We start from the raw sequence: 26712 nt of genomic DNA on the forward strand, positions 1-26712 counted from the left end.
CTATGGGTGTTGCTGGAGGGATGCTGGAAAACTGTCAAGGAACTGAAGTAAGTCTGCTGTGTATACATCTTATCTTGTTAATTAAGTTGATTACTGAATGTGCTCCCCTTGTGTTAATTAGCTTAATTATCCTCCTCCTGAAATTTGTAAATTTTTTGTCAGCCAGATGGAACTGGATAAATATTGTGAATGTTCTGATCCAATCTGACTTCTGACCTGTAATGTTGCCTGAATCATAATCATGCACTGTTCGTGCGTTGGCCAGAGGAGAACTGTCCCCCGACTGAGCCTGGCTTCTCCCAAGGTGTTTTTTTCTCCATTCTATCAACTGATGGAGTTTGGGTTCCTTGCCACTGTTGCCTTGGCTTTTGGCTTGCTTAGTTGGGGAGTGGGGACATTTAATATTCAACAATATTATTGATCTGCTTTACTTCAGGTGGACGATGACGCAATTTTCTTCTAGAAACAAACTTGTTGTATTATTTTCATGTTATCACTGTGAAGCTGCTTTGATACAATCTGTATTGTAAAAAGCGCTATATAAATAAAGGTGACTTGACTTGACTAATAAAACTTCATAAACAAAACACTGTTATTGACCAGTAAGCATCAAATACCGGAATTATCCATTTTATAAGATGTATTTTTTATACTAGCAAAACAAGGAGGGAATAAACAACAACAACAACAACAGTTTAAGATGCGTTTTGGTTGATCGGATCAAGTAGACGAGGGAGACACATTCCCATTTACACCTGGTGCTTTAATCCGTTTCTTTTGTCCACATTCGACCACTTCTGTCCTGATTTCTTTGAAGGGTAAGCTTGTGGAATCTACATATGAACAGGCAGCCAGCATTTGTATGTGGGGCCCATATGGGTCTGAAATGGGCTGAAAAATGGGCCCCATGTAGGGTTGTCCGCAGGTTTCATAATGGCCCCATATTGATTGCCCAGATAAATTTAATGTAGGATTGCACTTGGTACTAGGTGGGACCCAAGTGGGGAACATGCACAAGACCCATCTCGGTCCCAGCTCACTTTCTGCTCTGACAGCCGCAAGACCACGTTACAAATCTGGAATGGTGAGAAAACATTGTGCTTGATACGTTTTCCGTCTTCAGACAAAACTTGGGTCTTCAGTCGACAGAGTTGAAATCCCGTTTGTCTAGCGCGCTTCCCATAATGTTTATGCATTAGTTCAGTAGGTGGAGAGTAGGAAGTTTGTAGCTGTTCGAACGCATTCAACCACGTGAGCATTTACTTTACAAAAGCAATCCAGTTTAATGCGTTTTCGACTACCTCTGGAAGTGGATAAGCTCAAAACGTTAGACCCCATTTACACCTGCATTTGGCTTCGTCACTTGTGATCCGATCAACCAAAACACATCTTTATACCAAGTGTAAACAGGGCCTTAGATGTATTGTGTGCACACAGGGACCAGGTCAACTGGGAAAAGAGCAAAGCTTCAGACTCGAGTCGAGTGACGTGCTACAGGCACCCTGTTATACTCACAGTCACACCAGTAGTGACGTCATGTACGGTTCCTCATAGTGAATCTCGTTCCCCTTCTCAAGGAACCGGATATATTTGTAACCCGAAACGTCTCATGGGTATGGTTTTGGTTACTTTCTCTGAGCTCTTGGGCAAATCAATGGACATGGCCTGGAACATATTTATTTGTTCTTTATTTGCAGGTATTATTTGCACTATTTAGTTAAAAATGATAACATTGACTACAATTATATGAATTTGTGTCAAGAACAGTTGTCTGTTATTGTACAGTATATTGTATTGTAATAAAACTTGCTATGATTTAAATAGTGAAAAATCAGTTTTAACTAATCTCCTCACACCATAAATCCACAAAAACCTCACAGTATAGATTTTGGTTACACTTTATTTCGATAGTCCACTTTAGACATTCTACTAGTAACTTTGCAACTACATGTCAACTAACTGTCATTAGAGGATTAGTAGACTGTCTGCCTAATATCTGCTAACACTTTGTTTTGTTGGTCCCCCAACATATATTATACTGACTGTCTACTATAGCCTACTAATACTCTAATGAGAGTTAGTTGACATGTAGTTGAAAAGTTACTTATAGTTAGTAGAATGTCTAAAGTGGACTAATAAAGTGTAACCCAGATTTGCTATGAGCTTTAAATAAATGAGCTGTTAATTATAAGAATATAGTGAATAATAATATAAAAATAGTGAGTGAGAAAGAAAACAGTCAAATGTAGTTGCTTCAGAATCTGAGAAGTGTTTTTACTGAACTTAAAGCAGAAGTGTCCAAATATTTCCTCATCGTGCAACAACTTTTAAAGTTTGTAAAGGCTGAGATATGATCTAGCACTACCCACCATCTCAATGAGTTGCTTGGATGAGATTTTAACATTGCATCAGGAGGATATTTGTTATTGTGTTCTGATTTGAATGCAATTTAAATAAATTGACAGTAATCTGAAAAGAGTGTAGCCTCCAAAATATGATGATTAATTTCTCAAACATTCTCAACCATTTATTACACATTTATGGACACAAAAAGTACACAACATATACACGTGTGTGTGTGTGTGAGTGTGTGAGTGTGTGTGTGTGTGTGCGTGTGTGTGTGTGTGTGTGTGTGTGTGTGTGTGTGTGTGTGTGTGTGTGTGTGTGTGTGTGTGTGTGTGTGTGTGTGTGTGTGTGTGTGTGTGTGTGTGTGTGTGTGTGTGTGTGTGTGTGTGTGTGTGTGTGTGTGTGTGTGTGTGTGTGTGTGTGTGTGTGTGTGTGAATGTGAGTGTATATACAACATTCCAATCAGATTTGAGGGACACGTTCACAGTTTATGTCAAGTTTAGGCTATACAACTGGGTTAGGTTCTTTTACATATGTGTTATTCACTCATCATTTCCCTCTGATTTTAGGGATAAGTTATAGGGTTAGTTTTAAGGGTAGGGATAGGGTTAAGACTACATTTTCAGACAGGAATGTTGTTCCAGGGTCAACAAAATATGATGATCCAGGAACATGGCAAAAAATCACGGTGCCCTAGTTTAACAAGATACACATTTTTTTTGAATTATTTTAATATTTAATATTTATATTTTATATAATATAAGTAACCAGCATACATATTATCATAGGTGCCCAATAAGAGCATTTCATATTATACAAATTATATTCCTTTTAAATACTAGGGTCTGGTGTATTATTTCACTACTTAGGCCATGTTACATTTGTTTGTCCATTTGCTCAACACTTTTGATTCTTGTTGTTTCTCCCTGTCAGTTGAATCTCAGCATACTCTGTCTGTGGGCCACTGTTTGAGTGTTCCCTTGTCATGTCGGCCGTCTGGAGTTTGGAGAAGTCAATCTCTCCATAGTGGAGATCATCAGTTTCTTTCTTTTCACTTTTCTTGCTGATCGCAATGGAACTGTTAGCATAGATAGCCACCATGTCACTGTTTTTATCCGTAGCCTGAGGAAAATAAGTCATTTTAAAATCATTATTTTTGAAGTCACTTTCATTCTGCTGTAAATTAAGTGTTGTTTGAGGAGATCATATAATGATCATATAATGAGATATAATCAGATTACATTGGTACAACAATAGGTGTCGTAATGAGTGAATCATTGATTCATTCACTCAACTTAATCATTCATATAGGCTGCATCCGAAAACTTAGGCAAGCTGACATGTTGCCTCGCTGCCTTAATAGGCAATGACTCTGCAGACAGCGTTTGCGCAAGAAGGTATCTTATGAAAATGATTTCGGACAGACTTCTGAGTCAGCATAACAGTTTAATGGTCACATGATGATGACAGCATGGCGAATGTACATCCGGATTACATTCATACTAAACACATCAAATTAATGTAGAACATACTTTTTAGCGACCATGAAGTAATTACTTATTTAAAATAATAACCTATACTCAAGAGAGTATGCGATTCCGGATGCAGCCACAGACTCATTCAGGATCGAGACTGAATCATTCGCTAAACTGATTTCTGCTCTAGTTTAATTCTGTGGTGATTCGTTTGGAACATTTTTGTTGTGGACAAAACAACTGACCATATTTTGTTTAAAATGTACGAAACCTGGTGTTAATGTCTTGGTTATTATCTGTTCAATGTCTTTTAGTAGGACTCTTATAAAAAAAACCCACCTGATCTCTTCCTATGACACCGGCCTGACTTGATGTCTTTATTCTGTTGTAAAAAAAAAGAAGAAGAAATAATCAAGTAATTAATTAATTAATTAGCTTAATTTATATACATATATATATATATATATATATATTTCTATTATTATACATTTACCTCATACAGTAAAATAATACTGCAGACAACAGAACAAAAGCCAAAAGTCCTCCTGTACAACCATATATCACGTGACGAGAGAATCCATTCTCTCCTAAAATACAACAGAGTTACTCATTGTGTTTTAAACAGTATTCATAAATCCAGTACATCTGAAGCCAATGCTTCATTTACCTTCAACTGGGAGCTGGATCTCTGCTGATGACTGTTTTCCATGTTTATTTTCTGCAATACAGAAGTACGATCCTGTATTATTATGAGTTACGATGAAACTAATCTTCTTTCCCTGAGCTATTGGCATCTCTTGTCCACGTTTGTACCAGGTGTAGTTCATTTCTCCTGATGGACTAGCTTTGCTCTTGCAGGTCAAAGTCACATTAGTGTTAACAGAGACTGAAGCAGACGGATCGATGGTGATGTGAGTTTCTTTTGGAGGAACTTTGATGGAAAAACAAGCAGAGTAAGTGAACAAAGTTAATATCATTCACAATTTTAAATGATAACATTGACATCTAATCTCTTACACAGGACTCGCAGCGTCACGGTGGTCTCCACAGTTGAGTCATTAGATGTTTTTCTTGGATATGTAGCAGTGCAGGAGATGTTCTTTTTGTGATCCATGTATGAAGCTTTGAAGGTCATGTTTGAAAACACTGACAGGGTTTTATCAGGTTTCTCCTGTAACTGTGTTGTAATGTGGGCAGATTCAGGGATGTTAGTCCAGGATATTGTAGGAGGGTGTTTGGGGCAGGGGGCTTCAGCAGAGCAGCTCAGACTGACTGTTGTTTCCTCCATCACTGCTTTCAGATCAGTGCGTTTAAGTTCAGGAGGTTGTGGTGAATCTAGGGTAAATTATTGTAGACATCATTAAGGATTACATGCAATGCATGTTAGAGAGTGGGGGTTTCACACTTGTGGTTTGGTGTAGTACATTTTGTGTTTAGCAGATTTCACAAATTTTATGTTGTTTTTTGGTGGTCACTTGGCCCCATTCATGAAATATGAGCAGAATGCATTTTTGTTTTTCTGTTCGTAAAGCCATTCTTACATGATACAGATAGTTAAATATGATCAGAAATTTGTTCTGCCGCCAATATTTAAAACAGTTGCCGTGTCTATACAACTGCTACTATATAATATGCAAAAAACAATAGGCAATAATTCCATGAATGACCTACTACTTCCTAAGAGTTTCTGTTTACTATCCTGTGAGGCCGCGGGCATATATACCCATATTCATACTATATGGAATATAGAGTTTTAACAGTTGAAAAGTAAATTCAAATTCAAATATAGTACCTCAGACAATATGCAATTTCGGAATGCAGTGAGAATCTTCTATCTACATTAATTATGTGTGGGCTAGGTTATTAATACTACATCCATAAGACTGATACACTAAAGATATAGTTTCAGAATATGTCATAGTTTTTTTGTGCACATCGTAAAGTGTAAATATTTATTTAGTATCATTATATACCAGCTACCAATTATGTGATTAACTGTTATTTTCATGTCAGAAATAGTAAATCTTCTCAAAGTTCAAAGTTTGATGAATTTCACTCTGGTATGTAGATTGTCTGTTCAGTGGAGATGAAGTTTACCTTTGACAGTGATCAACACAGTCTTTCTTGAACCGTCTTTATCGGGGTTGAATGTTGCTTTGAACGCTGGCTCCATTTCCAGTCTGAAGTAGTAGACATCTGAATGATTCATCATGATGTTATAGAAGACAGTTGTGCAGTTCCTCTCACTGAGATTTCCAGTCATCTGTATGTCACTAAATCCATTAATGATGTTTTTGCTGCTATTAAAAGCTATGAAACTGTCTCCATGATGAAACTGTGATTTATTTTTCAGCCAGATCCCATTAACAGATTTTGCCTTGTCACGTGTTTCCTCAAAATTGGAGATGTTGAATGTACAAGGAATCTGCACACAAGAGCCTGTCAGAGCTGTTACTGTCTGAGGCATCACTGCATAGCTATTATAATCAGCTGAAACATAAAAACACATGAGTCAAGCTAGAGATGTGAAGGAATGAGCTAGCATTTGGGTTTAAATTTCTATCAATGCACATTATGATAATAATCATCCTCACTCAAAATGACAACAAAGATCTACCAACCTGAGCAAGTATGTATCAACACAGAGCTGATGAAAATGAAGGAAGTGATCTGGATTCCTGCCATCAGGGTTTGTGGTGAGGATGAGGTTGGACTTAAAAATAGTAACAAATTTGTCCACAACACCATCACAGTACACTTCCTCACACATACAACATAAAATACATCATGAACATTTAATAACTTCACTGCTCTATATTTGTTAGATTGATGATATAGAACAATGAGTTGCTATATTTTCACTACTACACTCACACAGATAGCCTACATGTATTCTGTTGTATTGATTGTTTACTTATTTTATTCATCCACTAAATGTTCATTTTGAAAAAAAAAATGTAGCCTATGTCATAACATCAAAATTACAATTTATTACCATGTATTTGATCTGACTCCATCAGCCTGACTGCATTTGGTTACATGAGCAAAAGTGATACATTTGAACTACAGACAAACATAAATGATTTTCATTCACTTCACTTCATAAATGCATGAGATTATACCAAATGATTTCCTCATTGTCAAAAACAATTTTTTTTTAGATTAATTCCTGGAACAGTTTCTTGATTCAGTAAAACTCACCCAGAACTCTCACCACTAATAGCAACTCAGCTCTCGCTGTTTCTGTTATTTACAGATAATGTGTGAGCTGTCTGTGAAATAGATTAACATGTTGGGGGTCAAGTTATAGCTCGCATAAGACATCAAAATGTATTGTGTGCGATAGAAAGAAAGGTAAAAGATTCAAATCTGTAAAAAGTCTTACCTCAGAAAAGTCTTTTTGCTTATAAGAAGCAGAAGTGCCTAAAACTGTTCTAGTTGTGTCAACAGCCTTTTAACATGTTTCATGACGTGACATTGCAAAACACCCCAATGTAATGTCATCAAACAGGAAATATAGGGGGCTAAGCCTTTGTAAAAGATTTTTGTAAAATGCACTTTTCATGCACTTTTAGGGTAACGAAGTTCTACATGCTCACGACGTTAGCTAGCTTGCAAAATATTTTACACTGTACATGTCACATGTAGACTTGCATAAACATACTGAATAACACATTTTTAATCATGACTAAAGTCTAAAGTAGTGAAAACTTACTCTCTCTGTTCTAACTTACCCAAAATTCACATATAGCTGACATCTGTATGATTTCTCCAGTAAGATGATTTTCCTCTTTTTAGTTTATTTTTAGCTAGCAGTCTTAAGCCACAGAAGTAGCCTATTGTAGATTTAAAAATCTTGCTTTCCTCTTGTTAATTAATTTCATGGAAACAGACACCAGTGATTTTGCCAAGAGATCTCTCATATTTATTTGATCATATTATAAGACATAGGAGGAAGTGACTATAGACAAACAGAGGTCTTCATTCTGCATCCTTGCCATCTCTTCCTGCTTTTCAAACAAAAGGGCTCAGTCTTTATACTACTGATAAAGGGGGAAAAAACTACATCACCACAGAAACACATACATTACCAGAGAAACATGCGGTTCCCATTAACAATGGAATGTATATCCTATGCTATGCTTGGTGGAAAACATTGCATATACTTTCAGTCTCTCTTCCCCAACACACTCTCTCACCCCCATTCATGCAGACTAGCCAATCACAAAATCTTACAATGTAAAATTGATTATAAAAAGTATAAAACAGATAGGCTACATAATACTTCTGATTATGAATATTAATAAAAAGTAATAATAATACTTAAAACAATATTAAATAATGAGATTTTAGTCTTGATGTTAACTATAACCAATTGTACTAGGCCGTTATGCATTTTCTAGAATTAACTATGAGTACTGACTGATTTAACTAATAGGACATTAACAGTTAAAAAAAACAAAGCCCTCCTAAAATAGGCCTATATAGCGACATCTCTACTAGGAACCTACTAGGAAGTATAATTTCTTTAAAGAAATACAACAACAGAACATACTATATGAGACTAGAAATGAATACCCCCCCAACAAACATCCAAACAAACAATGAAAATAGAGAGAAATGCAGTCACTCATTGTTTTTAATGAAATACTTCTATTCATCAGAACATATAAAGCTAAAAGAGGAATATATTTGTTCACATGAGAACACATAGCCTAGCAATATATAAGCATACAGAAATAAAACATTTGTCTTTTTTTTGCTGTGGGATGTAAACAATTATTTTTTCACCTGAGCATAAATGTCCTCAGGCACAACACTGATGGCTTTTGGTTTTTTGTATATCATGTGGACCTGAGCATATACTACATCTGAACCTTTTTCATAGTTGTCTTCTTCGGTTTGGTCTTTTCTTGTATTGTGGTCGGTCTCAGTCGTGAACTCAGGCTTACGCTCACACACACTATAATCATCAGAGATCTTGTTGTCCTGGGTGGTTAGGGTGTGGACATCATCATATATGGAATTCCTGTCAATAGTTTCGTCCTGTGCCTAAAAATTAAAACAATTTTTTTTTGGTGTGTATATATATCAGCATTTCATGATGTGTTTGCTAGAAATTGCTCGTAAAGGACTTGCACCATCTAGAGTTTCATGACTGAACTATACGATTTAATTTGAAAAGAAATATAATTTAGTTCTATTAGATATGTGTTATAAAGTTATTATTGAGAGGCATACAAAATGTGAAGGACAACAATTGAGAGCATCTGCTTTATAGCAATGACCATGATCTATAAAAATAGTTTTGTGGTTGTTGTTCAGTGGTGTTTGAGGAAGTTCCCAAACCTGATGCAATGAATTGTGGTCTCCAACAATGTCTCCCCTGTGTGTCTTTGTCCTGGTCCTGTGAGAGCAAATTAATAATTAAACTAAAAACTTGACTTGACTGTGCATGACTGAAGTGATTTAATACCTGATCTGATCACTGTATGAAGTCAAACACTATCAACTCTCATAACATTGAATGAGGCTTAAACTAACACAAGCACAACGCTGAGTACATCTTACTCTGGCTCTTTCAAAATGACAAGTAACTGATTAAGTAACTGAAAGTGTTACAAAATTTACCTTGCACAAAACCCAAGAGCAGAGAGCGTGAGCACTGCCACAATTCCTCCCACACAACCAGCAATCAGAGGCATAAAGTGTCCATCTTGGCCTATAGGATGTGAAACACCTGTAATTCAACCAGAATGTTGTATTTCAACTGATCTTCATTGCCTTAAATCTGTTAATGACCTTGTCCTTTACATTTAGAAGGATCCCTTTACCAGATGAAAGCGCTGTCGGGATAATCTACCTTTATCTACCTCTATCTTTCGCGTATCTACCCCGAAGTGATACAATTCTGTATCAAAATTTTACATTTTTTTATGATCGCTATGACAGTTTTTTCAATACATTTAACAATTTTCCTAAACTCTTATCGCACCAACACACCTAAAACACACAATTGGCAAAACGGTTAATTTCATGCTCAAAATCAAACATTGTAAACTAAACTCCAAAACTAATTTTCAAAATACAGTAATACACTAACACAATACACATATCTAACAAAACACTGCAAACATGTTTCAAAATCAAATAATTATTCAAAACACTAACACATGTCTCTTCCAACAGGAACATTTAGTACATAACACAATGACAAAAAAAATAACACTAACATCAGCTGAAATTACAGAAACTGCATTATGCTGTGTGTCAGGTCTGCCCTTATACAAAAGACAGTATATTGAGTTGATCATAGATGTGTTTTGCACTGTAGTTTCTTTTGAAGCCTCTCTACGTTTTTGTTTTGTTGGGTTTAGTAAATGCATGCATTTTGTTTCTTTTGCTGCAGAAATTCAATACAAAAAATTAATGACCATCTCAGAGTAGCTTTATGTACAGTTTATGAAAAAAAAGAAGTCAGAGACAGAATTCCTGCAGAAAAAACTTTATTTGCAAAAGGATATTACTGCAAGATACCTCTCCCTTGTTCTGGTACTCATCTTCCTCTCCCTCGTGCAGGCATTTTCTTTCTTTCTTTCTTTCTTTCTTTCTTTCTTTCTTTCTTTCTTTCTTTCTTTCTTTCTTTCTTTCTTTCTTTCTTTCTTTCTTTCTTTCTTTCTTTCTTTCTTTCTTTCTTTCTCTCTATAACTGCCATACATATTATTTCTGTTATTTTAACATGTTTTTTTTTTGTTATTTGTTTCATCTATTCATGAATATTGAGTGTTGATGTTAACGAGTTATTAAGTTTTAAGTTATTCTCCGCGTGTTTATTACAAGAGTTACTCGTGGTTTGAGTAGAGAAGTAACGTTAAAGAAGATGTTTTTCATTTTTGTGTTTTGAACCGGGTATTTTCAAGTGAACTTATTCCCTCTTGGTTATATGCAGCCAGCGAGTTTGACGGTGGATTTCATTGACGGTGAATGTGATGACGGAGAAAAGGATGACAAAGCAATACAGTTTTTTACGATCGCTATGACAGTTTTTTCAATACATTTAACAATTTTCCTAAACTCTTAACGCACCAACACACCTAAAACACACAATTGGCAAAACGGTTAATTTCATGCTCAAAATCACACATTGTAAACTAAACTCCAAAACTAATTTTCAAAATACAATAATACACTAACACAATACACTATGTCTAACAAAACACTGCAAACATGTTTCAAAATCAAATAATTATTCAAAACACTAACACATGTTCTCTTCCAACAGGAACATTTAGTCAATCATAACACAATGACAAAAAAAAAACACTAACATCAGCTGAAATTACAGAAACTGCATTATGCTGTGTGTCAGGTCTGCCCTTATACAATAGACAGTATATTGTATTGATCATATATTTGTGTTTTGCACTGTAGTTTCTTTTGAAGCCTCTCTACATTTTTGTTTTGTTGAGTTTAGTAAATGCATGCATTTTGTTTCCTTTGCTGCAGAAATTCAATACAAAAAAATGAATGACCATCTCAGAGTAACTTTATGTACAGTTTATGAAAAAAAAGAAAAAAAGAAAAAGACACAGAGACAGAATTCCTGCAGTAAAGACTTTATTTGCAAAAGGACATTACCGCAAGACCTCTCCCTTGTCCTGGTACTTGCCCCACTCCTCTCCCTTGTCCTGGTACTTGCCCCACTCCTCTCCCTTGTCCTGGTACTTGCCCCACTCCTCTCCCTTGTCCTGGTACTTGCCTTCCTCTCCCTCGTGCAGGCATTTCTTTCTTTCTTTCTTTCTTTCTTTCTTTCTTTCTTTCTTTCTTTCTTTCTTTCTTTCTTTCTTTCTTTCTTTCTTTCTTTCTTTCTTTCTTTCTTTCTTTCTTTCTTTCTTTCTTTCTTTCTTTCTTTCTTTCTTTCTTTCTTTGTGTTGCTCTATATTGTTCCTTTTCCACACACGATCAGCCCAAAGAGTCCTCTTTTAGAACATTTGATCATGCGATTGAAAGAACCTCAACACCTGAGTGTGCTTTGGAATCAGCTGTAATTTATATATTTGCATAACTTCAATAAGCTGTTTCTCAGTAGCAATGGAATACAATACAGGGCATATATTTGTGTTTCAATTCACAATATGATCAGCTTTTCACTTTGACTTTAGCCTATATAAGTTATGTTTAGAACATGATGTTATCTGTTCTGACATACAGTGTGAAAGCATTTGTAAATTTGACTGTAAAATTACATAGTTTTGGTCTTGGTTGAGCTTGTGTGTAAAAGAAGTTCAAGCATTTTAAATTTGTGTTAACTATATGCATTTTGTGTCAAAGCAACAAGAAATGTGTTAATTGTATAGCCTACAAAGACAGATGTTGTGCTAACTGTGTTAAGAGTTTAGGAAACTTGTTAAATGTATTGAAAAAACTGTCATAGCGATTGTAAAAAACTGTAAATCCATCAGTAACCAGGTGTCGTTTACTGTAAACTCAACTGTAATTCCTTGGATATCAGCTGTAATTTATATATTTGAAAAACTTTCTCAGTAGCAATGGAATAAAATACAGGGAATATATTTGTGTTTCAATTCACAATATGAACAGCTGTTCACTTTGACTTTAGCCTTTAAGTTATGTTTAGAACATGATGTTATCTGTTCTGACATACAGTGTGAAAGCATTTGTAAATTTGGCAGTAAAATTACATAGTTTTGGTCTTGGTTGAGCTTGTGTGTAAAAGAAGTTCAAGCATTTTAAATTTGTGTTAACTGTATGCATTTTGTGTCAAAGCAACAAGAAATGTGTTACTTGTATAGCCTACAAAGACGGATGTTGTGCTAACCGTGTTAAGAGTTTAGGAAACTTGTTAAATGTATTGAAAAAACTGTCATAGCGGTTGTAAAAAACTGTATTTCCTCGAGGGAGTGATACTCTATTTCTTTCTTTCTTTCTTTCTTTCTCTCTCTCTCTCTCTCTCTCTCTCTCTCTCTCTCTCTCTCTCTCTCTCTCTCTTTCTTTCTTTCTCTCTCTCTTTTATATTGTTCCTCTTCCACACAAGATCAGCCCAAAGAGTCCTCTTTTATAACATGGTCATGCGATTGAAAGAACCTCAACACCTGAGTGTGCTTCCTAGATGGGAATCAGCTGTAATTTATATATTTGCATAACTTCAATAAGCTGTTTCTCAGTAGCAATGGAATATTTCAATTCACAATATGAACAGCTGTTCACTTTGACTTTAGCCTATGAGTTATGTTTAGAACATGATGTTATCTGTTCTGACATACAGTGTGAAAGCATTTGTAAATTTGGCAGTAAAATTACATTGTTTTGGTATTGGTTGAGCTTGTGTGTAAAAGAAGTTAAAGCATTTTAAATATGTGTTAACTATATGCATTTTGTGTCAAAGCAACAAGAAATGTGTTAATTGTATAGCCTACAAAGACGGATGCTAACCGTGTTAAGAGTTTAGGAAACTTGTTAAATGTATTGAAAAAACTGTCATAGCGATCGTAAAAAACTGTAAAACCAGACAAGTAGTTTGTTAAGGCTTGGTTTGTAGGGAATTACAAACCTGCGCACATATATTCAAATGCACATAACTATAGAATTAATTATTGATGCGCACGTGAGCGCCATCAGCGTTTCTCAAAGGTTCGCGTTTAAAGTCTGTGTAGAGAGAGCGGTGTAGCGGCCTCTAATTTAATAACTAATGATCGTTGCGACAGAAGTGAATCAATCAAAACTAACTTTAGCTGGAAAACATCTTTATTCAAGAACCCATATAAAGCCAAAACAATCTCTGTTGCCTTAAAGTATCCGTTTATCACTGTAAAGCCGCTTTGAAACAATCTACAGTACAATCTACTATATAAATGAAGATGACTTGACTTGATTTAGACTGTGTAAACTCACCTTCAACTGTGAGCTGGATCTCTGCTGATGACTGTTTTCCATGTTTATTCTGTGCAGTGCAGGAAAACCATCTTGCATTATTTTGAGTTACATTGAAGGTAATCTGCTTTCCCTGAGCTTTTGGCATCTCTTGTCCGCGTTTGTACCAGGTGTAGTTCATTTCGCTTGATGGACTGGCTTTGCTTTTGCAGGTCAAAGTCACATTAGTGTTAACAGAGACTGAAGCAGACGGATCGATGGTGATGCGAGTTTCTTTTGGGGGAACTTTGACAGAAACACAAGCATATAAATAGGAAAATCAGTAAAACACCGGTGCATTAGACATTTCTAGGAAGCTAAACACCAAATTGTGCATTTAAGCACAGGGCTATGTTAAAGAAAGTAAGCAGTCTAATCTCTTACACAGGACTCGCAGCATCACGGTGGTCTCCACAGTTGAGTCATTAGATGTTATTCTTGGATATGTAGCAGTGCAGGAGATGTTCTTTCTGTGATCCATGTATGAAGCTTTGAAGGTCATGTTTGAAAACACTGACAGGGTTTTATCAGGTTTCTCCTGTAACTGTGTTGTAATGTGGGCAGATTCAGGGATGTAAGTCCAGGATATTGTAGGAGGGTGTTTGGGGCAGGGGGCTTCAGCAGAGCAGCTCAGACTGACTGTTGTGTTCTCCATCACTGCTTTCAGATCAGTGGGTTTAAGTTCAGGAGGTTGTGGTGAATCTACAGAAATAAATGATTGTAGCTCATCATTAAGAAGCCTTTCTTAGTGATGTTAGTTAATTATGTAAATAATATTTACATTTAAATGCATTCATTTATTAAATTTATCAAGTGACTTACAAGTGAAGGAAAGCATAAGAACCTGTATGTTAAAGACAGTGGAGATGACGTTTACCTTTGACAGTGATAAACACAGTCTTTCTTGAACCGTCTTTATCGGGGTTGAATGTTCCTTTGAACACTGGCTTCATTTCCAGTCTGAAGTAGTAGAAATCTGAATGATTCATCATGATGTTATAGAAGACAGTTGTGCAGTTCCTCTCACTGAGATTTCCAGTCACCTGTATGTCACTAAATCCATTAATGATGTTTTTGCTGCTATTAAAAGCTATGAAACTGTCTCTATGATGAAACTGTGATTTCTTTTTCAGCCAGATCCCATTAATAGATTCTGCCTTGTCACGTTTGTCCTCAAAATTGGAGATGTTGAATGTACAAGGAATCTGCACACAAGAGCCTGTCAGAGCTGTTACTGTCTGAGGCATCACTGCATAGCTATTATTATCAGCTGAAACATAAAAATACATTAGAGCATTATCATTTAAATATTAGAGAGGTAAAGGACATAAAGGGACAGCTCACCCAAAAAAATAAAATTTGAAATGCTCACCCTCTTAGTTACAAATCCTCATGTTCTCAAAACCTGGATGACTATTTTTCTTAAAGTTTTTTTTCATTCTGCTCATGCATACAACAAAAGTGTACACTGACATAGGAAAGTCGACCTCCAAAAAGGACAAAACAACACCATAAACTAATTATGACATATATGACTTGTGCTCTATATAAGTTTCTGCAGTCATATGATAGCTTTACAGTAAGAGTCTTTGCTCGATAAATGTTCTTGTCCTTTGCCAATCACATGCTTACACACTATTTTTCCTCTTGTGTATCATATCAGCGGTGGTTCTGCTGAATGTGATCATTTAAAAAAATAAAAAAATAATTGAGTGTAATATGACCAACCTGCGTGAGTGTGTAGAAACACAGAGCTGATGATGATGATGATGATGAAGGACATGATCCGGAACACAGACATCACTGGAGCTCTGACACAAACAGGAAATAACCTAAATATACTTGTGTGCCAAAAAACCCACAACAAATAGTTTTTACTCTGTCCAAAACTGTAATCAATGAATTGTACTTTCAGCTTGTGTGTTATTACTGTGTTTAACTAAAGAGATTTACAGAGAGTTAATAGTCACTGCAGACTCTCCTATGATTAATATCTTAATAACGTTCAGTTATTCAAGTCACTTAGTTATTAGTTAATGATGAACTATTCATTTACAAAACATGAATAAACGTTCAAAAATGATTAATAAGTGATATGCTAACAATTTTTTAATGTTTTGTTAATTCAGTTATAAGTAATTTATAAATTATTAGTTAATGATGAACTAATCATTTACAAAACATCTGTTCATAATTGATTAAGCGGTGAGCTAACATTTTATAAATGTTTTGTTAATTAAGTCATTTATAAATTAATAATTTACACTTGTACATGCAGTGTGTGTACACAACCACCCTATAATGATAAAAATCCGTGCTATGCTTACGATTTACAAATTTGTTGTAAGTTATCTTAAAAGATTTTAAATGATTAAGTAAATCAAACAGATCATTAATAGAGATGGTTATTAAGTCATTAGTTGATAAATTATTAATCACGTATAAATGTCAATATTGTTTTAGTGCCATTATCTCAATAAACAATGGTTAATCATAAATAAATGATAAATTAACCATTAGTAAATTATCAGTATATAGTTTATTGATGTATCGTGAAGTTGTAAGCTGGTCTGTGTTCAAAAGCACAAACATGCATTGTTCTGAAGTGGATAAACATTTATTAATGACTTACAGTCAGGTGACTCCAGTGAGTTATGTTAAATCCTGTCACTCATCAGCACACACTTGTGTGGATCTAGTGATAATGTGAACCTCAGAACCGGCTTTACCTTCAACTGATGCTCACATCATGTGCACAAAGTCCATGTGTGTGTCAGAGAAGACAGCTGTCTATACCCTCACCAGTCAACATTTACACTGCAGTACACACTACAAAGTGTTCAACACCTGTCATAGATGATGTGTGAACGCATTCATAAATCATTTACAAAGCTTTGTTTCTGCATACCCTAATCTAAAGTGTAAACTAACATCACACAGAAACATGTTCTGTTCATGTTTTGTAATTTATTAGCTCATCATTAACTAATAATTTATAAATTACTTATAAGTGAATTAACAAAACATTCATAAAATGTTACCACTTATGAATCAATTATGAATCTATATTCATGTTTTTTAAATGATTAGTTCATAATTAACTAATTATTTATAAATAACTTATAACTGAATTAACAAAACATTCATAAAATGTTAGCATATCACTTATTAGTTATGAATGTATAATCATGTTTTGTAAATGATATCTAATTACTTATACTGTAAGTGACTTATAACTGAACGTTATTATAAATTGTTACCCTTTATCAAATAAATAAGTGCAGTCATGAACTTAATGTTTACAACATGTTTCTTATGATTTATACTTTTAAAAATTCACAAGAGACAAGCCTTACCTCAGAGCAGTGCGGTCAAAGAAAAGCAGAAGTTCATGAAGATGTCTTTCTTTCTGCAAGATCTCTTAAACACGTAGTGACGTGATGTACTCTTGACGATTTCCCAGCAGCACTACCGGACCAGATATTACCATCAGCCTTTGTTCACTCTGTGCTTAAATGTCTGTCATTCGTTCAAAACCATAACACAAAAATATACAGATAATCTCAAATACAATAATAATGTGTATAGGGTCATATCAAAAAAGGAAAGGCAATGCATGAATGTTCGTTTGATATCATTGATAAATGTTATAATTTGCACAATCATTCATTGCTTATTGTGTACTAACCATAACTATCCTAACCAACAATGACACATCCATTGATGTAGGGGAGCTTCTGTGCTCAATGTGACTGGTGCAAAAGACTGCAACACTTAAACCCACAAATTCACACATATTTTTAGACTGAATGCTGGCTTATGAGATATGGATGTTGTGAGAAACTATTAAAAAAAAGAACTGAAACCCAAAGTTTCTAAAGGGGTCTCATTCTGATAGTTTGTTTAAATATTAGTTTTAGTGATGTGATGTCATATACCTCTGTCCACCCCTGTAATACAGGAAGACACAAAGAGTCTTTAAAGCTGCTGTATGTCTTTTTTTTACTGTACTAAAGTATAAAAACAACATCATGTGTTTGCAATTATTTAGAAAAAAACATAAGTTCACATACTTGTTTCTCTAAAAAACAATGATACAGCCAGTTATTTCACTTGTGCATTTAGATGTGTGTTCCTTGTAGGTTTTTGTGTCAGTTGGTGTGATCCTGCTGACTGCCAATTTATCCAATAGTATCTCGACACCCCGGGTTGCTATTTGGCGGAAAACACCGCGTATTGCAGCCATGGAAGCCAGCAAACGAACTGGGTCAGAGATCGCAGATTCTACCCGACTTAAAAAGCTTTGGTATCCCTCTTAAAATCTCTATGAACGGGAGCATATAAAAACATGGATAAATTAACTCATCAACTTAACTTAAGTGTGTAAGTCTCCTTGTCTTCCATTGTCAATTGCGCTCGCTCCTGTTGTGTGTTCTGAGGACACTGTCCTCAATCAATCAACCCGCGTCGAGTCTGAGGAGGAGTTAGCGGGAAACAACTCTCTCCAATATTTTGAATTTGGATTGCAGTACCCATTTCAACCGCTAGCTGTCAATATTACATACTGCACCTTTAACCCCTTAAATGTATTCCCCCCCCCCCTCCCTCCCTCCCTCCCTCCCTCCCTCTCTCTCTCATTTTTTGGGAATATACATGAAAGTGCACATTCCGAATGTAATTTAAGAATGCTTTGGAATATAGACGTAAGATTGGTCTTGTCTTAAAGTAGACATTTGGCAGATTTTTGTAGAAGTGAAATAAATTAAGAAAGTGAAACAGAAACAGAATGTTCAATATAAAAATTTTACTATTCATATTTTATATAAAATATATATTTTAAAAACATGTTGGACTCTAAAACTGCAAGAAAAGCAAAGCCAAAAATCTGATCAAAAAAGTTGCGTTTTAAATTTTAGCTTGAATCTCAAAATAAAAAAATGAGCTTTTGGTAAGATTTTGTTTGGGCGCAGTACCAAACTTTTTCACTAGGTGACAACCAGAATCCATTACTGCCCATATAAGGGCGCCAGCATTTCCAAACGTGGTTTGAGTGATCTGAACAATATATTTCCAAAATTTTCATACAATTTATGAAGTAGACATCCTATTCAGAAGTAGTATGGAAAGTTTGGTAGATTTTGATATGAATTCAACCTCTAATAAACACGTACGTGCATTATAGTTCACTGTCACATCACAAATGGTGAATCTATAATTTTTTTTCTTTATATTTAAAATATTTTCAGACCTTTTTTTCTAATAAAAAAATGTAATGGATGTTATCTTTTGAACTTTTGGCATGAAAACAAACTGATGTTTCTACCATTCTTTCATGATTTTTCATGTTCATCACTATTTCAAAATAAAGGTCTGAACACGCCTTAGGAGTATGAAAATATTCTTGTTGCAAATTGATAAATTACAGCTCCTTTAGTAATATATTTTGAAAATCAAATAGCCAAATATGAAAATCAGAGATTGTAAGCTTTCAAATGATAGTTTATCAAGATTAGTTTAGGTTTAGTATAGGATATTGCTGTATTAAATATGTAATGGCTGTGGGCCCACCGTGCATTACACAATTTTAATGAATGACTTAGAAGCAAAACCCCAGTACAATATTAAAGGCAGGGTAGGCAAGTTTTTTTTTTTTTAATCCAAAATTTGTTTAAACTGTCTTTATATACCAATACATAATTAAAATGTAAGTACTCTGAAAAGGAGAGTATAAAAATCGAGTGTCTGTAGTCCTCTCAGGTACTTATTTCCAGAGCCATAGAGAGAAAGAGTTGCGGCACTCTCATAGACCTCCGTTGTAAAAAATGGTGGCACTTTTAACCGCCTACTTCTGGGATTTGAAGATCAGATTAGTTCCAAACACTGTCATTTGGGCGTTGGACCCCATTCACTTACATTGCTGCGCGCCGAGTTGTTCCAGAGGTAAGTTGCTGAAATATCGACCACTTTTGAATTGTCTATATTGTATCAGAGGCCCTTTGCGATGCTTATACTGGTCTTCATTTGTATATGCACAGCGTAATTATTAATTGTTTTAGTTACTTGGATTGAGTTACAGCAACCCTTACTCTTAGCCTACTCTGGACACTAACCCAGAGCCATAGAGAAAAATCTTCACTCTGCACTTACCTATAGACCCAAAAATAATCATATTCATAAAGAGTGTTTTTGTGCCTCTTAACAGACAGAAAATGCAATTAAAATGTCTGTCCAACATGAACAGGGACTATTCTAGCCTCACACTCTTCACACACACAATGCTCCTCCCACCTGCACACTTCTATTTACCTTTTTCCGGCTACAACAGGAGTTCCCACGGGACTTCAGCGCGAGACTAGCCGTCTAAAACACTATTTAGGTGAATTTAAACAATGGCTAAGTTGCTAAACACATCTTGTTGTCATGTAAGGACCCTGTTCATGTTGGACAGACATTTTAATTGCATTTTGTGTCTGTTAAGAGGCACAAAAACACTATTTATGAATATGCCCCCATAACTGCCGTTTTAGCTGAGTGGGAGCTCTGGGCATTAGCGGTAGCAGCTCCGTGTTGCAAGCACCAATCTGTTTTTTTTTATTTTTTATATAGACAGTACTCACAAAGGTATAACGATCAAGATTAACTTAAAAATTGCCCGGAGTTATCCTTTAATCTTAAAATTATATTCTTAGTCTTAACATGATCATGTTTCACGTTGTGGTCCTGGGGGTGGCCACTTTCATCAGAAGAAGTGAGCTAGCTTCTAAGCGAATTCTGAACGGGCAGTCAGACCGCCATGCGTGATCACGAAGGTAAGCTAATGGGTGAATCGGCAAAATCACGGGAATCGATAGCCTAATACAGCCCAGTTGTGCTAAAATAAATATCATGAGACGTCCATCATCAGATAAATGATATGGAAAAGTTAAGTTAGAGCCGCTAAAGCCAATGCTACTACCCATGCGAACATGAACACTAAGCTTTTCCCTCCAAAAATAGCCTTAAACTTATCTAAGTAATATACAGTATTTCCTTGTCACCCGGCCTCTCCAAATGCAAAACTGACATTAACAAAATGCAATAATGCAATAACAGCTGAAAAAGTAGCTGTGCCCTGAGAGGACTACAGACACTAGATTTGTATACTCCCGTTTTCAGAGTACTTACATTTTAATTATGTATTGGTATACAAAGACAGTTTAAACAAATTTGGGAAAAAGTTTTTTAGAAAAAACCTAGAAATACCCTGCCTTTAATGGACTTCAATGGCAACCGAATATTCCAATGTTCAAAGAAGGTTCATATGTCAGACTCAATGCAGCTTAAAAGTCTCTACACGATCCCAGTTGAGAAATAAGGGTCTTATCCAGCGAACCGATCGGTTATTTTCACACAAAAAAAAAAAATCTATATTCTTTTTAACCACAAATGCCTGTCGTGTACCATCTCTGAGATGCGCCACGCATTGCGTCATCACGTTGGAAAGGTCACGCGTCACGTCATCCATCTGATTTTATTTGATCCATTTGATATCAGATTGCGAGGGTTTTTAAACATCAAAAACCAGTTGGAGGGCCAGGTAAAAATGATCTGGGGGCCACCATTTGACTCGCCCTGGCATCATTTTTTGTGAGCCTATTCCTTTTTATTTTTATTTATTGTAGTCTCCTCATACAAGGCAGACAACGGGTTGGGGTGTGCTAACCCAAGACGTCAAATTTCAACGCTGTTGAGTTCTATAGAAGTCTATAGGACTACCCTGCACGTTGAAAAATGACGCCAAAGGTATACCCAGTGCGTTAAAAAGTGACGCCAGGTTCCCTTGGCCATGCGTCAGACATTTGACGAGTAGGGAGTGAGACTGTGTTGAAGAAAGACATGGATACCTTGGATGACATCGGGGTGAGTAAATTATCGGCAAATTTAGTTTTTTTTAAGTGAACTAATCCTTTAAGTGAGCCTACAAACCCTAAAATACTCTGTACTCTATTTCTGTGTATTCATCATGCTTGAAGAGTGTCTCTGTGATGCAGTAGTTCTGCTGCTCTGAGATGTCATTCTTTTCATAGTAGATGATCAGTGTTTCAACATCAGAAATTTCATTGGTCGTGATGTCACTGACAGTCTTGACATAATCCACATCTGGGATTTTAACCTGTGCACAATAAAAACAGATTACAATCATGTTTTATGTGCAAAATATGTTCATATGTAACACATAATTAGCTGGAAAAAAATAATATATATTTTTTTATTATAAATTAATGGTCATAAATATGAACAAGCTGATGAATCAATAAATAAGAAATGTCTAGAAAACTGTCTAGAAAAATTTCTACACAAAACTATACAAAGATAAACTAAATTTACCTGACCGGAACGATTCTTTTCATTGGCACTGGGTTCATTGAAAATCTTTCTCCTAATAAAGAAGGAAGGTCGAAATGTTTATTTTTGCAGTGGCAAAAAATATATTCAAACAGATCAAGTGTAAATTGACAATGACAACATAAATATGTTGCAAAAGAATGTGGGATTCTTAATACGTGTAAAATAGGATCACCTCTCTTTCTGAAGAGCAGAAAAAAATATGTTATGAAAAATACCATATGTTTGATGGTTATAAATCATATCTTCACATTTGCCTCAATATTGACATTGAATATTATACACTTGACAATAAACTAAATAATTTAAACATTGGAACTTACATTTCGGTAACGCTTTAGATTACAGCCCGGAAAGTACTGCGTAATTAAAATAAAGAATTACAGTGTAACTTTCGGTAATTACAGTGTACCTAAAGTACTTACGTGTAAGTATAGGGGAGCAATATGTAAAGTCTTGGGAATAAAGGGGTAACAACCAGGAAAAAAACAAATTATTTAGGCAAATTATTTATACTGTAAGCAGGGACGGACTGGGACTAAAAAACGCCCCTGGACTTTGACTAGGCCCGACCCAAAGCAATCGGCGTGCGGAAACTCGACAACAACAACAATAACGCCTGGCATGAGTGTCACAAGACTTTAATTGTGGCTCATAATACTATACCATCCAAATTATAGCAATAGCACTGATGTTGACAAGATGTTGTGTTAAAAGCATATTATTCTAGATTAACTTGAATACTCACATATAAATGGAGGTCTCAACACTCTGCAGTCCTGTGTAAAAAAACTCTATTCTGTGACTGTCTGACTTGGGGCGCTTAAAGTAATTTAAAGCTGGAGAGGGTGTCTTTCTCTGCTCTTGGTCTAAGCTCAACCTGAATAAACAAATGATGGAATGGATAAAATAAAATAAAAAGTTTTATTCAAAGATAGTTATAACAGCATATTATATAATCTATTCCATGCTGTCTTAAAATTAATTTATTACTTAAAGCTGCAGTCCGTCGTTTTTCCTCTTTGTCGCCATCTCTGTTCGAAATCTGCAATTGCAGTTATTCGTGGAATTATTAACTGTGCGTGGGTAGTAAATCGGCATGAAACAGCGCGGATGAACACAATGTATTGAGGCTGCTGCGTCGCTGTGGATACTGTAACGTTACTGTCATCAGCAATCTCAGAGTATACTTTTTGAAAGTGTCAACATTAGAATTTTCATCGGAAAATGTCATCTGAACAAGTAAGTAACATTCACTTTTGTTCTGACCAAATTCGGGGGGTGGGGGGAAGCATTGCAGTAGCTATATCATGCTGATTAAATCTAACGATTGCTTATATCACGTCAAAACGTGAAAAATATATTTTTTCTGTAGCCACTCTGAAGTCCGAAGTCTTTGGGTTTTACAACTGGTGAATCTCCAGTTGTCACTGGTGATTGTCGCTTTAAACTTTCGGGATCCGCCATACCAAGTGCTAAGCTAAACCTCCACCTCCATCATCCACACACGCTAGCCGGGGACTCATTCTCTATGTGTACCGAAGTGACGTAATGCTCAAAGACATGCTCGAAATTCCCGCGGAAATCCACCAGTACCACTGGAATTAAAATCATTATTACAAGCTTACCGTTTTGAATCGAGGTAAGGCAAGCAGATCGTTTTGAACACTGGCTGGTTACGTTTTTTTTCAAAAATGTCTTTTTTGATATTTTTAAACCCAAAAAAGTGCCGGACTGCAGCTTTAATAATCTTAATTAATTTATGCAGTCTAACTGTACAATTAATCTTACTGCACAAATAATAATACCACATCTAAATGAAAATAAACCATTACAAATGTAACATCTGTATTCAAAATCTTCAAAGTTTGTAAGCATTAACTGTAACGTTACCAACATTTTTAAAAGTAAAAGCACAACATATTTCTTAATATTAGCTACTGCATGTGGCATTTTACAGCTAAATACAACCGAACTTTTGGGAGCAATTTAGCGAGTAGGCTACACTGCACCTTTTTGTATTAGTGTACAAATACATAAAGGCTTTTTTTCAAATTACGGGGTATATATCAGTGCATTTTTAAAGCAGGCTAATTTGTTATTATTGCAAAGGTGCACTGATTAAGTTGTTTCAAGGCAAGTAAATCTATTGCAACTTTTTTTTTTTTTTAAGCTGGGGAAATATACTCTTGTTTCTTGCAGTTACAGGGCAAGTATGACATTGCGGGCTGTAAATTAAAGTGGTGCTTCTTAAAAACATTTTTAAAAAGTCGACATTCGGTTTCTCTGCGCGCTTACGTCACGGTCACACTTTAAGTTGTCAAGCGTGAACTGAACCATTTGGTCGGAAGCGATAGTCTACAGTTTAAACATTTAAACTATTTGGTATTTTTCTTACAAACACTTATCGTCTCACTTCAGAAGACATTGATTCATCCATTGGGGTCGTATGGATTACTGTAGTTATTGCTGTATGTGCTGTTTGATGTCAACTTTTAGGAACACATGAGCTTGCATTATGCATTCACAGAGATTATTTATTTTTCTAAAAACTTTTGTTTGTGTTCACCTGAAGAAGGAAATTCGTATACATCTCGGATGACATGAGGGTAAAAGATGAGTAAATGGTGAGGACATTTCTGTACTGTATTTTCTTTTAACACATAATACAGAATAGCAAGAGGGATTCCTTCTTAAGATTCATCAGTGGAAAGAAAGAAAAAGAAGAAGAGGAACAAGAGGAGGAGGAAACCAAGCAAGATAAACAAAGTGTTGTAAATCCGTTTTGAAATAAGTTGTTAGTTGTTTTTTTAAAATAAAGTTTTCCAAGTGATATCAGATTGTGTGAACATGTGTTTTTATTGTACTTACCCTGTAACTACATGAAACAAGTGGGTAAGAAGCAGTTTAATTTACAGACCGCAATGTCATACTTACCCTGTAACTACATGAAACAAGAGTCTATTTTCTCCTATAGTATCTTTACTTGCCTTGAAACAACTTAATCATTAGACCTTTGCAATAAAAACAAATTAGCCTACTTTATAAATGCACTGGTAATTTGAAAAAAAAGCCTTTATGTATTTGTACATTATTACAAAAAGGTGCAGTGTAGCCTACTCGCTAAATTGCTCCCAAAAGTACGGTTGTATTATAAGTACCCTGTAGTTCTAAAATACTTACAGTATAAATAATTTGCCTAAATAATTAGTTTTTTCCCCCTGGTTGTTACCCCTTTATTCCCAAGACTTTACATATTCTTCCCCTATACTTACACACAAGTATTTTATAGGTACACTGTAATTGTAATTACCGAAAGTTACACTGTAATTTCATTTTAATTACGCAGTACTTTCCGGGCTAGCTGTAATCTAAAGCGTTACCGAAATTAAGAATAATGTAGTATTAATATATTGCATGTGCATGACTGACGCGCTTTCTAATAGTTTGTTTGATCAATGAAAACAAACACAAGTGAATCAGTTTTTAACTGGCTGATGCTTAAACACAAGAAAAATGCTGAGTAGCCTACATCTTAAAATCTGACGAAGGACCTTCGCCTGGACCCGATGACAACGCAGTGTTGAAGTACCAACTAGTCTCTGAAGGATCCCTTTACCACTCTACAGATAAATATACAGATAATTTCGGTTTCGCGTATCTACACCGAAGTGATACAATTCTGTATACAAATTTTAATGCCAGACAAGTAGTTTGTTAAGGCTTGGTTTGTAGGGAAACTATAGAATTAATTCCTGATGCGCACGTGAGCGCCATCAGCGTTTCCCAAAGGTTCGCGTTTAAAGTCTGTGTAGAGAGAGCGGTGTCATCTTCGCGGCCTCTAATTTAATAACTAATGATCGTTGCGACGGAAGTGAATCAATCAAAACTAACTTTAGCTGGAAAATATCTTTATTCAGGAACCGCTATAAAGCCAAAACAATCTCTGTTACCTTAAAGTATCCGTTTATCACTGTAAAGCCGCTTTGAAACAATCTACATTGTTAAAAGCGCTATATAAATGAAGATGACGCGACTTGACTTGACTTAAAACAGGATGTTTCAAAAAAGGCATAACAGGAATACAACTACTGTTTAATTCACAATGAAAGTAAATAATTTTACCTTGCACAAAACCCAAGAGCAGAGAGCGTGAGCACTGCCACAATTCCTCCCACACAACCGGCAATCAGACGCATAAAGTGTCCATCTTGGCCTATAGGATGTGAAACATTTGTAATTCGACCAGAATGTTGTATTTCAACTGATCTTCATTGCTTTAGATCTGTAAATGACCTTGTCCTTTACATTTAGACTGTGTAAACTCACCTTCAACTGTGAGCTGGATCTCTGCTGATGACTGTTTTCCATGTTTATTCTGTGCAGTGCAGGAAAACCATCTTGCATTATTTTGAGTTACGATGAAACTAATCTTCTTTCCCTGAGCTATTGGCATCTCTTGTCCATGTGTGTACCAGGTGTAGTTCATTTCTCTTGATGGATTGGCTTTGCTTTTGCAGGTCAAAGTCACATTAGTGTTAACAGAGACTGAAGCAGACGGATCGATGGTGATGTG

General features: G+C 35.6%; 2 protein-coding genes across 3 annotated transcripts; both read right to left on the minus strand.

Annotated features, from left to right (window-relative positions):
• Positions 1 to 3112: 3112 nt before the first annotated feature.
• LOC306992645 (myelin-associated glycoprotein) lies at positions 3113 to 6305 on the minus strand. Its single transcript, XM_079601774.1, has 6 exons — positions 5919 to 6305; positions 4839 to 5156; positions 4489 to 4752; positions 4315 to 4408; positions 4161 to 4203; positions 3113 to 3468 (listed from the first exon to the last, which is right to left on the minus strand). The coding sequence occupies exons 1-6, from the start codon at positions 6286 to 6288 to the stop codon at positions 3244 to 3246; spliced, it is 1314 nt and encodes a 437-aa protein (XP_079457900.1). The 5' UTR covers positions 6289 to 6305; the 3' UTR covers positions 3113 to 3243.
• A 1939-nt stretch (positions 6306 to 8244) lies between these two features.
• Positions 8245 to 14816, minus strand: LOC306992948 (B-cell receptor CD22-like). 2 transcript variants are annotated; one of them, XM_079602296.1, is made up of 6 exons: positions 14629 to 14816; positions 14136 to 14453; positions 13734 to 13997; positions 9453 to 9543; positions 9171 to 9228; positions 8245 to 8873 (listed from the first exon to the last, which is right to left on the minus strand). In XM_079602296.1, the coding sequence occupies exons 1-6, from the start codon at positions 14741 to 14743 to the stop codon at positions 8601 to 8603; spliced, it is 1119 nt and encodes a 372-aa protein (XP_079458422.1). In that variant the 5' UTR covers positions 14744 to 14816; the 3' UTR covers positions 8245 to 8600. The 2 variants fall into 2 exon arrangements, with proteins under 2 accessions (XP_079458422.1, XP_079458421.1); XM_079602295.1 differs by having other exon boundaries at positions 9453 to 9561.
• Between the last annotated feature and the right edge of the window lie 11896 nt (positions 14817 to 26712).

The sequence above is a fragment of the Phoxinus phoxinus genome (genome assembly GCF_949152265.1).
Source record: "Phoxinus phoxinus genome assembly, chromosome: 24".
NCBI classification, from domain to species: Eukaryota; Metazoa; Chordata; class Actinopteri; order Cypriniformes; family Leuciscidae; genus Phoxinus; species Phoxinus phoxinus.